This window comes from Haliotis asinina, chromosome 12, assembly GCF_037392515.1.
Source record: "Haliotis asinina isolate JCU_RB_2024 chromosome 12, JCU_Hal_asi_v2, whole genome shotgun sequence".
Classification (NCBI taxonomy): domain Eukaryota; kingdom Metazoa; phylum Mollusca; class Gastropoda; order Lepetellida; family Haliotidae; genus Haliotis; species Haliotis asinina.
In genome coordinates, this window is record NC_090291.1 from 33,756,696 (window position 1) to 33,771,714 (window position 15,019).

At 38.5% G+C, this 15,019-nt stretch overlaps 1 protein-coding gene across 1 annotated transcript in view; it reads right to left on the reverse strand.

The window, feature by feature from the left end:
• The window catches only part of LOC137257987 (leucine-rich repeat and coiled-coil domain-containing protein 1-like), a 489,406-nt gene that overhangs the window by 62,269 nt on the left and 412,118 nt on the right, over positions 1 to 15,019 (reverse strand). The window contains exon 12 of the mRNA XM_067795512.1: positions 266 to 384. Within this exon, the coding sequence (XP_067651613.1) occupies positions 266 to 384 (119 nt within the window). The remainder of the gene's footprint in view (positions 1 to 265; positions 385 to 15,019) is intronic.

The following is a 15,019-nucleotide window of genomic DNA, read 5'->3' on the forward strand; positions in this document are numbered from 1 at the left end:
AGAAAGTCTAGAAGCATCAGTGATAGAGAAGGTGCCCCACAGTTTAAGAATTCAGAATTTATTGCTGATTTCTGTTTAAGATTACTGTTATTGAAGCTGGTTGATGTTTCCTCCAAGCTACCATGATTGAAAGTGGCATATCTGGTTAATAACAAGATGTGTTTTCTTTGTCTTACTATTTCGCCTTCAGAAAATTGCCACTGAAAGAAAACATGATTAATTCTTCATGGCAAATCTGATAAATCTACAAGAAAATTACACCCACCTTCAAACTTTGATTTTCTTCCTGCAGCCTTATCTTAACCTCTCTCTCATTCATCACAGCCTTCTTCAGGTGGCCCGTAGCCTCCAGCGCTGTGGTCTTTGTGTCACTGTCTTCTTTAGCTATGGAAGACAAAGACATTGATTGATTGATTGATTGATTGATTGATTGATTGATTGATTTTAGTTTTATGTCACACTCAGCAATATTCCAGCTATATGGCAGCAGTCTGTAAATAATCAAGTCTGGGCCAGACAATCCAGTAGTCATAGATTTACACAACTGGGGTAAGATGGCATGTTTCCACCTAGTCAGTGAGCCTGAACACCCGATCCCATTAGTTGCCTCTTACAAGGAGCATGGGTTACTGAAGATCAATTCTAACCCAGATCATCACGGGGGAAATAAGACTTTGTGATGGAAGATCAATTCTAACCCCGATCTTAATTGGTCAAAGAAGTTTGATTGTCTTGTACTCAGCAATATTCAACATGTATAGGTCTGGGCCAAGCAATCCACTGAATGACTTGTTTTGTTTGTTTGCTATTTAATGCCACACAATATTCTAGCTATGTGGCAGCAGTCCATAAATAATTGATTCTGGACTAGAAAATCCAGTGATCAACAGCATGAGCATCGATTTGCACAACTGGAATGCGATGACATGCCCAGTGGATGACATCATGAACATCATTCTATGAAACTGGGTTACCATGACATGCATAAACCTCAGCAAACCTCAGGTCTCTTCAGACATCTCTTATCACAAACAAGTATGCATTGATAAAGACCAGTGGTTCGGCACACATCTTTAGGTCAATAGAATACAATATCATTGCAAACTAATTTGCATAAAACCACAGTCTGTTACAAATAAATTGCTTTTCATGTTTCCTATCTCGAAACCACTGGAACTGTAGTTGGGCTGAATTATTTTAACAGATACTGCACATTTTTGCATATCAACTACATAAATTGTACAGATAAATATGAAAAAAAGGTTTCCTATTTCCAACAGTACTTGACCTTTTTGCAGACATGACAATAAACAGTGCTCTAATCAGGTACAAATCTTGAAAACTACAGTTGAAGAAAATAGTTTTGTTGATTGATCCAGATTCAAGCTAAATAAAAGAGATTCAGAAAATAAGGATTGGGATGACATTCTGATATATTAGAACCAGCATGTGTTTTGTGTTCATATATGGGCTTCTCAGTACAATTCTCAGACCCGTCTTTTTTCTTACAATGAATCAGCTCTTCAGTCAAGGTGACAAGTGAGTGGAATTTCCTTCGAATGGTTATAATTGTTTTCAAAGTAAAAGATATAGGTCATTACTCTTTCACCAAAGGCAAAATAACATTTGCCCCAATTGGGCTGAAGCTCACCTGCAATCTTTGAGTACCATGCATGACGATGTAAGTCAAGGTAGCAACTTGTGAACAGTCTTCAGAAACAGAGTGTCAACAAATCCATATTGAATCAAGCAAGTAAATCCTTTGTTCAACTATCTTGAAATAAAACAATGTTCTTTGTATATCTGGAATTATATTTGTAATACAGTGCATTAATTTTACTCCAAATGTCATTCAATAGTGTTTGATTAATTGACGAGGAATTGTGTGCCTTTTTAGTATGTGCAACGTTTGGTGACCTTTAGTGAGTGAGTGAGTGAGCAAGCGAGTGAAACATTGGCCATTCAACATTGCAAATTATACTAACAGACCCACAAACTTCAACCATGATTATTAACCCCCTGGCTGAGAATTGTATCTGCAGGGTTTTACAACACTGACATGAACTGAAAAATATGAAAACAACTTACTGACCAAATGCAAGGGTGTCTTGTAAGCATAAAACCCATGCTATCAGAAATACCATGGGAAAAAATGTTTATTAAGTCCAGTGTGTGGTTTTGGAAAAAGATTAAAGATAAATTTTTGCAACAATCATGATCAAATGAAAGTCATGATGCTTCAATCATATCTGAAACTCCTTATAGTCATTTTGAATACCTCAAACGTGGGCTTTCTGGGCTTGGATACAACAATGGCAAAAACACTGTGACCTTCACCTTTCAATAGGAACCCTTCATAACAGTTCATTTCAACAACAGATGAAAAATGGAACTCTAATGTTTTGACCAAGCAGTTGATATCTGTGGTGATAAGAAAGTGATGAGGGAGTCTACATCAAGGATTCATGTAAAAAAAAATTAAATTCACCAACAGTTCATCTATATCAGTTGGTTTTAACCCTGGGGCTCCAACTTCAGGTCTTCAATCAATCCAACAAGCAAAAAATCATCAAATCTTTAACTTGACAGTGACATTTAATATTCTTGAAGTTTAAATCTGCATCAAATCGTGGAAAACAAATCATCAATCACGAAAGGTTAATGAAATTGAGTTGTACCCAAAACACATTTGCCCATTCTCTAAGTGACTGGATCTTTGCATATGATAAATTTGATTTCCTGAAATGGAATGCTGTTCAATTTCTTCATGGAAAAACACTTCCTTTTAGCTTTTTATTATCAATAATGTAGACGATCAAGAGATCAAAGCTATACTAGCATGCCATCAGACCGAGGCATGAGGCAAAAAGAGCAGACTAATAGGCTGAAGAACGAGGTTAAAACAGCAGAATAATAGATTGAAGAAGCAGGCAATATCCTAGTGTTCCGGGATCAAGCCTTGCCCTTCATTAGGATTGCAGCAACAAAGACAAAAGTATCACTTGTGCAACTTTCTGTGGAATCGGTGGCAAATAAACTGTCTGAGTCCATGGATGTGTCTTGCTCTAAGAGGCGTACAGGATCTGAAAATGTCCGTGACAAATGCTTCAGCTTGTGTATAATGACACTGGTGGAGACAGCCAATGATCATATTATAGATCTCACAACACCTATAATAAGAACTTTGTTATATATGGGGTGGACAAACAGTCACTAGTCAGTCACATTTGGAGCTTTTAACTAGCAGCCATGGTTTACTGGCTTCGTGTGAGTGAGTGAGTGAGTGAGTGAGTGACTTCAATTTCACATTGCTTTTAGCACTATTCCAGCAATATCACAACTGGTTTCACAAGAAATGGGCTTCACACATTGTACTCATGTGGGGAATCAAACCCAGGCATGGTAAGTGAACGCTTTAACCACTAGGCTACCCCACCTCCTGGCTTAGTGGGAAAAGACTTCAGTGGTTTACAAACTATCAGGTTATATGTAAAATCAATTACCACAATCACTCTGCCCACTGACATTTGACATGTATGCACATTTTGCTCAAGATGTTGAATGCTGCATTCTGTTTGAATACTCATTGAGAGTCTCTTTGGGTTGGGAGCTTAGTGCCTAAAGCTCATCTCACCGAAGACCCAAGGTCCCCACTGTGACACTGCTGGAATGTTGCTAAAAGCAGCATACTCTCTCACTCTTTTTAAGGTAATGATGCTTGATTTGTTTTGGATTGGAAAATGAACTGCTACCAACAGGTGTTGATCAACTAACAATAGTTGGCTTCAATGACCACATTCACACCGCCTACTGACCATAAAGTGATTGGTTGATTGATTAACAGACTGACTGACTGACTGACTGACTGACTGACTGACTTAACAGTATTTGAATTATATCACTGGATGTCTGTCATATGTGTGAATCCAAGATCAGTGACTTCTGGCTACCCAAGGGACTTAACTCTCAGCAGCAGACATCAATGACAGGCCCCTCCTTGCACAGCTGACAACAAGGGAATCTGTCAAGGGAATCTGTACAGAGCAAGAAGACAATGATTTATTTTTCTATTCAAAGTGTAAATACATCTTCTGAAACGTTTTTTTCCAAAAGAACCTCCCAAACAAAACCTATCAAAATAATTATATCTCGAGGTCAAATACAATTTTTTTTTACAACTCTTGGAGAAATGCAATAATCCAACAGAATAATCAATATGCACATGTCTCTTTATGTGCGCTTCGTCCTGTATTACAAAGGAAAATTTAATAAATGCTATTTTGAGGTTGAAAGCAAACAACAAACTGCCCCCGCAGTGGAGAATCTATCTTGACATTCCATCCATTTCATCAAGTATATACTTCTTAAATCAGATTTATCACAGCATTTCTGTCTGAAAACTTTCTCCATGATTAAATACTAACTTTAACCCTTTCAGGGACAGCTTGGGCATGAGTTCATATATTACAAGTAACAAGGGATCTGTTATTGCTTTGAATCCACACAACATTCCAGCATTAGAATAAAGGGTCTGTTCTGCCGTGGACAACAATCATGCAATAGTGGGGACCTATTCTGGAATAGAATAACAAATACGAGACATGCATAGAGAACTAAAGACCTATTCTGGCTAAGAACACCAAACGGGAGATAAGCACTGAGAACTAAAGGCTTATTATGGGAGGGGCTAAAAGGGGAACCAACTATGTAATCTGGCCCAGAATACCAAAGGTGAGACAAGCATAGAGGGCTAACTCATTCTGGCAAAGGAGATCAAAACATGGAGAACTTGTGATCATGACATTCGGAAGGTATGGAGTTTTCAACAAACAATAGTGTTCCATCCTCATTCCGGTCCCCATCACCATTTCATAAGATGGAACTACTCTCAAGCGGCAGAACCTGAGAGGCTGAGGGTGGCACATCTCATGTCTGGGGCGTCTGAGAAAAACTACATGGTCCAGCATCAACTGTTCTTTCCCTTTCCAATGACTTCTCAAAACAAAATTATCTCCAAAACTCCAAATTATTGAAAAAAAACCAACATGATCAGTATTGAAAACAACCAGGGTATTGGTCATCAACAATCAATTTGTTGGATGGACATTCGAGATTGTAGTTATGACATTCTCACGAGAGAAGATGATTTTCTTGATGCCTCCATCTGCTGATCAATAACAACTTCATGCAAAATCACCACAACAGTCTCATCGGCTCAGTTTTATTCAATCCACCATCAAGTGACTTAATCTGGTAATAGTCATGTCATTAAGGGCTAACGTATCCCAAGTGAACCAACAGACAAATCCCAGATCAGTCTCCTTAATTCCAAGGTTCAGATCACCCAATATATTCCTAAGCTGCATGTTTATATGATTCCCAAAGGTGCAAATCTTAGACCCTGTATATTTCACCACCAGTGAAATATGTCCTTACCATCATTGAACATAAACGTAGACAAGCAAGAGACGCTTGTTAGCATTATACAAAGAAGATCAAGGCATTAAATAATGGCAAGAGGAGTCCTCAGCCTTATCCTAACTTAAAGGTATACAGACTCGAACATAGAATGATGGACTATCACAGATTATCTGGATAAACTGTAAACAGCATCTTCACAGGCCTACGTCCATATGTGTTTTGACCGAGAGCAAACTTGAAACATTTGCAACTATATGTACTATATTTTTTAATAGTATTTTAGCCTTTCAGTCCACTGTCATACTAATGATTAGGGTCTACCTCCACTTTGTCTCTGGTGCAGACATTGTGTGAGTAAGTGAGTTTGGTTTTATGCCACTCTTAGCAGAGGACACTGAAATGGGCTTCATACATTGTACCCAACTTCAGTCTTCGGTGTGACAAGCTGACAAGTGAACGCTTTAACCATCAGGCTATCCCACCACCTAACAGGCATTCTGGAAATCGGGTGAGGAAGGGTGAGGTGGGGTGAGGTGTGGCAAGGTTGGGTCTCATATGGTGTGCAAGAACAATGTGTATGCACAGATGGTTGTGCTCTTCTATAACAAAGCAAGTTGTAGAGTAATGGTCCATTGAGATACCATACCACAGTTCAACATACACACCCTACTCAGCAGACTAGTGTATGAAATAAGCAAAAAACACAGCCATAACATTTTATCTAGCCCAAACGAACCTAATCAGACCAGACATCAATATATTGTGAATTTACTCAGAGCACCTCAAGTTTTTACTCGACCATCGTACTGGCTACTGGCTAATCAACATTAAACACAAACATAGCAGACGTTTTTAGTTGGACAGATAAATTAAATTGTTTGGGCTTTTTAATTTTAAAAATACAGTTGAGTTTTACCTTTAATCTGTTTTAAACTGTCAAACTCTTTTTCAAATTTGAGCAAAAACTTAAGTTTGTTTCGCAAAATTGGAGCCAATTCTTGTTTTATACAGTCTATACCAGCAGGCAGTGAAACAACATACACCATCTTTCAATGTCTTTTGGCATGATCTATATTTGAGGATCAACCACTTTTTGCTCAATGGATCAATTATATATCCACAAATGAGGTAGGCTATTTTAAAATACTAGTACTATGGAATGCGACAGAAATTTATTTTGTTTTTGCCTTTTCACTTGTTTGGAGGAACTTAAAACCTGATTATTATATGAAACAAATACAACTGTTTTAAATCTCCAACCAACCATTATTTAGAAAAATGCTTGTAGAATAAAAAAAATCAATAATTAAAAACACAGGTGTAGCTATCTTATGAAAAAGAAATCTGTGCAAGAACAATTATTTCTCTGCAACTGAAAGCCTCATTTGTAGAATAAAAAGATCTTGAGTTTGTCATTTATCAAATGATATAATTTCATTTGAAAGGACAATGCATGCTATAGCTGAATGAACTCAAGTTTCACAGGGCATAAAAGGATTACTTTCAAAGGCATTCTCAAAACTGTCTAATTGCTTGAACTTGGTTCCGAGTGTGATATTTAGTAGATTGCAGTGCAAGGATACTGATTATTTTTAGTAGTAAGCACAAGATGTCGCTTGATCATGTTTTTTGCAATAAAACTGCACTTTCTCCAAACGCATGTACAGGTATTTAGAAACAGTAAAAGTCTATTGGAAATGGCTGTCCATTTCTTATATGAGCAAAATGAAGGGGTCTTTTTCAGCTGAAACTGAACACATTTCCTGAAACACACTTCCATTTCTAGGACAAAAAAAAAGATCATTATTCACCATCTAACTCAAATAATTTTTATGTGTCCCTAATACCCTCATTCATGGGTATCTACATGTGTGCTCTTTAAGTTCTTTCCTAGATGAAAAGTCACCATAAGTCACAAAAGAAGGAAGTAAACCTTACTTATCTCCCCTTAATACACATCACTCTTTTCTCAATGGCTGCCATCTTCATGTCTGAACATGCCTTTTTGACCCTTCTAATTTCACAATCTCATAAAGAGTCAATTTTTTAAGACAACACCAAAATACACATTATTTTGTTATGGTTGTCTCAGAAGACAGTCACATGATTTGTTGACCATCCCGTGATTCCAACAATCACCTGACCTATAAATCAGGAAATCAGGAAATCAGGACACCTGAAAACAACCGAGCCATCATGATGTGTCATGATCTGTTGCTAAATAGATCTATCATCACTAAACAGATGCATTCGTGAAGGTCTGGGGTAGAATAGGTCTTAGCAACCCATGCTTGCCATGAAAGGCATCTATGCTTGTGACAAGAGGGGACTAACGGGATCGGGTGTTCAGGCTCGCTGACTTGGTTGACATGTCATTGGTTCCCAGTTGTGCAGATTGATGCACATGCTGTTGATCACTGGATTGTCTGGTCCAGACTCAATAAGTTATAGACCGCTGCTGTATAGCTGGAATATAGATGAGTGTGGCATAAAACTAAACTCACTCACTACTAAATAGATGTGTCATGATCTGTTAACTGTACTTCAAAGACAACAGAACATATGAGGTCAATAAAGTTTCAGATTATAAGAACAGCAGAAAAATATTAAAATGTGCAGAGTGATGAATATTTTTCCACAATCTGCATGGCAACACTCATTTGTTTTGATTCCCTGTATACTCTGTTAATAAATATTCCATGTCCATATTGATATCACCTGGAGCAGCAAGGCTTCTACTGCATTGAGGAATCCACTACACTATCATACAAACATGACATTTATCATCAGAAAAGGATGACATGGAAAGGTCAATTACGTAAATTTTATCAAGTAATTTTCGACAAATGACAGTGGCTTGAGACATTTGTAATGTCTTAAACAATTAGAAATAAAACTACTAGCTTGGCATTCTCTGATGAGTCCTTGGTCCCTACATTGGGAGAAAAACATTAGTACAAAACATTATTTTCACTTTTACATTTTAATTTAACATTATCCATCACTATTTTTAACTTCTTTGAGAGACATGTAGAGGTTGGGTCAGTAAAGGAAGGATAACAACACATGGATGAACAACCTCTTTATTACCATGTGAATGATATTATAAGGAAACAGTTCATATATATGTTGTTATCATTCATTTATCACTTCATTTACAGGAGTGAGTGAGTGAGTATTGTTTTATGCCACTCTCAGCAATATTTGGACAGCTTTGCCGAAATACAAAATAAAAGGGGTTCACTTTCTTTTGCCTGTGAGTTTATATTCAATGATCAGCAATTGCCTTGATCTATACTGATGGGTTTTCCTACTCAGAACTTGTGTCGAGGGCACTTGTTGTCTCTGTTAAATATATTTGCCATGTACATCCTCATGAACCTTGGATTCTGATTGTCCAAGACTTGTCATTTTTTTCAGAAGACCAATGCATTAAATGTAGCAGAATGAAATAAACTGTGCTATCGTCACAAACAAGGTTCTTTTCCATTCTATCTGGTTATTCCCAAGGCTGAGAATCATGGCTGTTATCTCTAATGAAGCAGGAACATTGTCTACAGTGCTTTGGCTGTGAAGTCAGATCAAAGACATCATTCGGTTGACATCATCAAAAAATGAACAATTAAATAAAAAATGATAAAAAGTGATGCTTTTCACAGTGATATTACTCACTCTTAGGAAAGTTTGGCTCCCTGGAAATGGAGGTGTTTTTCATATTGTAATATGCTCAAGGCCCAAAAATATTGAAAACATTAACAACAATACTCCTCAGTTTCATATGTTCAGTAAAATTTTTGGATTTGAAGGAATTTGATATTTGAATACATCCATATACTTTGTGCAGGAATTTGCAGTCAAAGAATAGGTAAACAAAAAGCACTTCCAACTTTCAACCAAGCAAATATTCCTGTTGAACTTCTTTTCGTGATGTAATTGAAAGTCCAATAGGTGAACTCTTTTGTTTCAGATTAATATCGTCTTACACAGAAAGTTGTCAAAGGATTTTTTTTAGTTAAACGACAAGAATTATCAATGCAGAACGTCATACTACCTCATTGACTTGGTAATCTGTCTGTTCCAAATAAAGATAAACTCAACAAAATTGAAAACAGAGCACTAAAAATCATTGGCACTATATATCGGTCTACTTTACAAGCAGTAAATCATAATAAAGTGCAGAAAATTGTCAATGACAGCTCTTACATTCCTTTTTAACGACTTTGAATTTCTTCCATCAGGTCACTGTCTGCGCATGCTGATAGGTTGAACAAACACATTCTGTCACGTTTTTGTACCAGCTCGTATTCATTATTTTAACGACAGCTAATGCTGAGTGAGTGAGTGAGTTAACATTTAACGTCACATCGGCAGTATCTCAGCCATATCGTGACGAGACTAATGCTCAGTAATTATATTCATCATCTTACCATCATGTAGACCATTTTACACGACCGTTTTGAAATCATCAAAATAAAGTATTATCTTACCCTTATCTTAAAGAGCTTTGGAATTACTCCAAGACTTCAACAACATTGTTAGACAAGTCATTTTTTTCCTTTTAGTTTCCCCTGAATGTGCAAATTATTATTTGATACAAAAAATTGGTTTGAGTGTTGAGGGAGTGTTAAACTGTCTGTTGAAAAGTATTGGCTTCACTGTGAGTGACTTGCTACAATGGATGTCGTACATTGCAGCAGGGCTGGCAGTGACACTTAGACCACCATGGCTCTTCACATCCTCCAGCTAAACTTGACCTTATTAGTTTCATATTTGGACAAAATATGTGATAAGGACTATCTATTGGTAGATAGCATCAATTCTCATGTGTCATTTTACAAATTCTCAGTGTGGTCATCACGACCTGGGGCTCCTTTCACAAAGCAAATAGGAGATCATCAATCACTAAAGAAACCTCAATGCAGGTTAAAGAATGGGAGTTAAGGTTAACCTTTGTAACAGTAAAACAGCATTTCTACCTAAAAGTGATGAGTTTGCTTGCAAGTCTGTTAATCTAAAGTCACTTACTAATTTGAGAGAAAAATATGATCAATACCTTTTCCAAATCACTTAACAACAGACTAGTGTTTATCAGCTGGATGACCTTAAATTGGTTATCTTGCTACATGCACTCACATTAAAAAAATGTTACTATTTCCAGGTGTTCTCTGTGCAAATGCCTTTTAAACATGTCACTCTAAATGTGCTATGCTGATATTATGCTCTTTACACAGCAGAAATTACACCAGATAATTTCGTTTATGGCATAACTGTTCAGTAAAACACAAACACATTTGTTTGAACAATCAATTCTGCTTTTAGCGCAGATTTCAATGGACGTGAAAAGGGTTTTGTCATTTTTAATTATCTCCATGTGTGCATTGTTATTTCAGAATAATATGTCAACAATACGATAACATATCTCCACCAGAACTAATGCCTCACTTCAAGTTTTGTTCTGTTTGCTTGTTCTGTTCACCATACTGAGCAATATTCCAGCCATATGGTTGAGGTCTGTAAATAATTGAGTCTGGACCAGACAATCCAGTGATCAACAGCATGATCACTGATTTACACAACTGGGATACAATAACCACCTGGTCCCATTGGTCATCTCTTACGACAAGTATGGGTTACTGCAGACCGATTCTAACACGGATGTTCACGGGTTTGTCAATTCAAGTGTTTTCATAATTCAAACAACATGGCCAAAAGCACAGATAAATGAAGTACAATGTCCAGTGTGATGACAATGCAGATGATGCAGAGGCAGACGATGATGACGATGACGGTGGTGGTGGTGATGATGATGATGGTGATGGTGATGGTGGTGATGGTGGTGGTGATGGTGATGATGATGGTGATGGTGATGGTGGTGATGGTGGTGATGGTGATGGTGATGGTGATGGTGGTGATGATGCTGATGGATTAGAGTCACATGTTCTAATGACTTTCTTACAAGCCACATGAAGAAACATGTCATCCTTCAATTCAAAAATTGATTTTGCCTTTCATGTTGAACATTATCGGTTGTGCTCAAAAAACATTTGTGTTGAGTTCCATGCACAAGAACATATTGGTCCAAAACCAACAGAGCTGAAAGCATGGCATTTGTAATTCAGCCCACACAAATGTGATTGTTGGAAAAGTCTGTTCATCATATAAAGGGTTGTTGGACAAAGCTAAACTTAATTAAGCAAACTTTGCATCATGATCCAATAAATATGCAAATGATTTTTTGGAACTACATTCAAGCTGCATACTTGCTGGATGTGATGTCTTAATTCTTGATGAACTGTGGAATCAAGTTCCAAAAAGACTTTAACAGAATACTAAATCATTTCAGTATTCAAGACTGTATTTTGTCTTGTTTCTTTTGGATATACAATATTTAGCAGACCTAATGGACTTTACACATTGTACCCATGTGGAGAATAGGGTCTTTGGTACACTTGCTACCCTTGTGGGGATTAGAACTCTGGCCTATGTCATGTCAAGCAAACACTTTAACCACTAGACTACCCTACTGCGCCAAAGGGCAGTAAGAAATGAAAATGCAAAAAAATATAATAATTGATAAGCATCTACAAATTAAGGTGAAAGGAGTGACCCCAAATTAGGAAAAAGACAACTATTTATACAAGAAAGTGTTTTAACATTTTTAAGTACTTCAACTGTTCCTGAGTGACAAGAAACTCTCCACACTATTGGGACAATCTGCATACCATACAATTTCCCATCTCTGTGTTCAACTCTGCATCAAACAAATAATCACAAGTACCTGTTACACCTAACAGATGTAACCGTCCTTAAGAGCTTGTAGTGCCCTCCTTTGTGATGAAGTCAACACATTCTAGCTTGCAGATAAGCTATATATTATCATCAACACCATGTAATCACATCTCATTTTTGCAAGCATATTTCACTCCAAACCTTTGCAACAGTAAGACTTGATGAAGTAACAGCCAAGAAATAAGAACATATGAATAAAATATTGTCTATACATGGCCAAACATTCATTTTCATGATTGTGCTTCTTTCTGGGTTAGGAATCATATTTTGTTGACGGAGGAATCATATGGTTTTTCTTTGTTTACTGAGATAGAAGAATATTTCCAAGAGTTTGGAAAAACTGAATTATGATCTTGTAAAAGTAGAAAACTTCAATGATACAGAATGTACAAGTTTATGCTTCTGCTGTAAGTCAGAACTAATTGGGCACCTGGTTTCTTTGAGTGTGTTTCTACAGTTAGTCAGGGAGCCATTGTTCAAAACAAGTCTGACTGTCAGAATTCTGGGTTAGTGGGAAGAAGATTGCTGGATATGAAAGGCACCCAGAACAACAAGGATTAGGTCAGCCAGTTTCTTACTGATTAGCCCTTCTGTATGGACAACAAGGATGCAGTCCCCTGGCTCATGTTCCTACCTTTAGCTTGTACTGCACGAATATGGTCGGCAAGTTTCTTGGCTGCCTGATCTGCTTTCCAGTACAGTACAGTAAGACGACACGTACATGGTCCCACAGTTCGTGTTCCTACCTTTAGCTTGTACTGCACGAATATGGTCAGCAAGTTTCTTGGCTGCCTGATCTGCTTTCCAGTACAGTACAGTAAGACGACACGTACATGGTCCCACAGTTCATGTTCCTATCTTTAGCTTGTACTGCACGAATATGGTCGACAAGTTTCTTGGCTGCCTGATCTGCTTTCCAGTACAGTACAGTAAGACGACACGTACATGGTCCCACAGTTCGTGTTCCTACCTTTAGCTTGTACTGCACGAATATGGTCAGCAAGTTTCTTGGCTGCCTGATCTGCTTTCCAGTACAGTACAGTAAGACGACACGTACATGGTCCCACAGTTCATGTTCCTATCTTTAGCTTGTACTGCACGAATATGGTCGGCAAGTTTCTTGGCTGCCTGATCTGCTTTCCAGTACAGTACAGTAAGACGACACGTACATGGTCCCACAGTTTGTGTTCCTACCTTTAGCTTGTACTGCACGAATATGGTCGACAAGTGTCTTGGCTGCCTGCTCTGCTTTCCAGTACAGTACAGTAAGACGACAAGTACATGGTCCCACAGTTTGTGTTCCTACCTTTAGCTTGTACTGCACGAATATGGTCGACAAGTGTCTTGGCTGCCTGATCTGCTTTCCAGTACAGTACAGTAAGACGACACGTACATGGTCCCACAGTTTGTGTTCCTACCTTTAGCTTGTACTGCACGAATATGGTCGACAAGTGTCTTGGCTGCCTGATCTGCTTTCCAGTACAGTACAGTAAGACGACACGTACATGGTCCCACAGTTTGTGTTCCTACCTTTAGCTTGTACTGCACGAATATGGTCGACAAGTGTCTTGGCTGCCTGATCTGCTTTCCAGTACAGTACAGTAAGACGACACGTACATGGTCCCACAGTTTGTGTTCCTACCTTTAGCTTGTACTGCACGAATATGGTCGACAAGTGTCTTGGCTGCCTGATCTGCTTTCCAGTACAGTACAGTAAGACGACACGTACATGGTCCCACAGTTTGTGTTCCTACCTTTAGCTTGTACTGCACGAATATGGTCGACAAGTGTCTTGGCTGCCTGATCTGCTTTCCAGTACAGTACAGTAAGACGACACGTACATGGTCCCACAGTTTGTGTTCCTACCTTTAGCTTGTACTGCACGAATATGGTCGACAAGTGTCTTGGCTGCCTGATCTGCTTTCCAGTACAGTACAGTAAGACGACAAGTACATGGTCCCACAGTTTGTGTTCCTACCTTTAGCTTGTACTGCACGAATATGGTCGGCAAGTTTCTTGGCTGCCTGATCTGCTTTCCAGTACAGTACAGTAAGACGACAAGTACATGGTCCCACAGTTCATGTTCCTACCTTTAGCTTGTACTGCACGAATATGGTCGGCAAGTTTCTTGACTGCCTGATCTGCTTTCCAGTACAGTACAGTAAGACGACACGTACATGGTCCCACAGTTCATGTTCCTACCTTTAGCTTGTACTGCACGAATATGGTCGGCAAGTTTCTTGGCTGCCTGATCTGCTTTCCAGTACAGTACAGTAAGACGACAAGTACATGGTCCCACAGTTCGTGTTCCTACCTTTAGCTTGTACTGCACGAATATGGTCGGCAAGTTTCTTGACTGCCTGATCTGCTTTCCAGTACAGTACAGTAAGACGACACGTACATGGTCCCACAGTTCGTGTTCCTATCTTTAGCTTGTACTGCACGAATATGGTCGGCAAGTTTCTTGGCTGCCTGATCTGCTTTCCAGTACAGTACAGTAAGACGACAAGTACACGGTCACACAGTTCATGTTCCTATCTTTAGCTTGTACTGCACGAATATGGTCGGCAAGTTTCTTGGCTGCCTGCTCTGCTTTCCAGTACAGTACAGTAAGACGACACGTACATGGTCCCACAGTTTGTGTTCCTATCTTTAGCTTGTACTGCACGAATATGGTCGGCAAGTTTCTTGGCTGCCTGATCTGCTTTCCAGTACAGTACAGTAAGACGACAAGTACACGGTCACACAGTTCATGTTCCTATCTTTAGCTTGTACTGCACGAATATGGTCGGCAAGTTTCTTGGCTGCC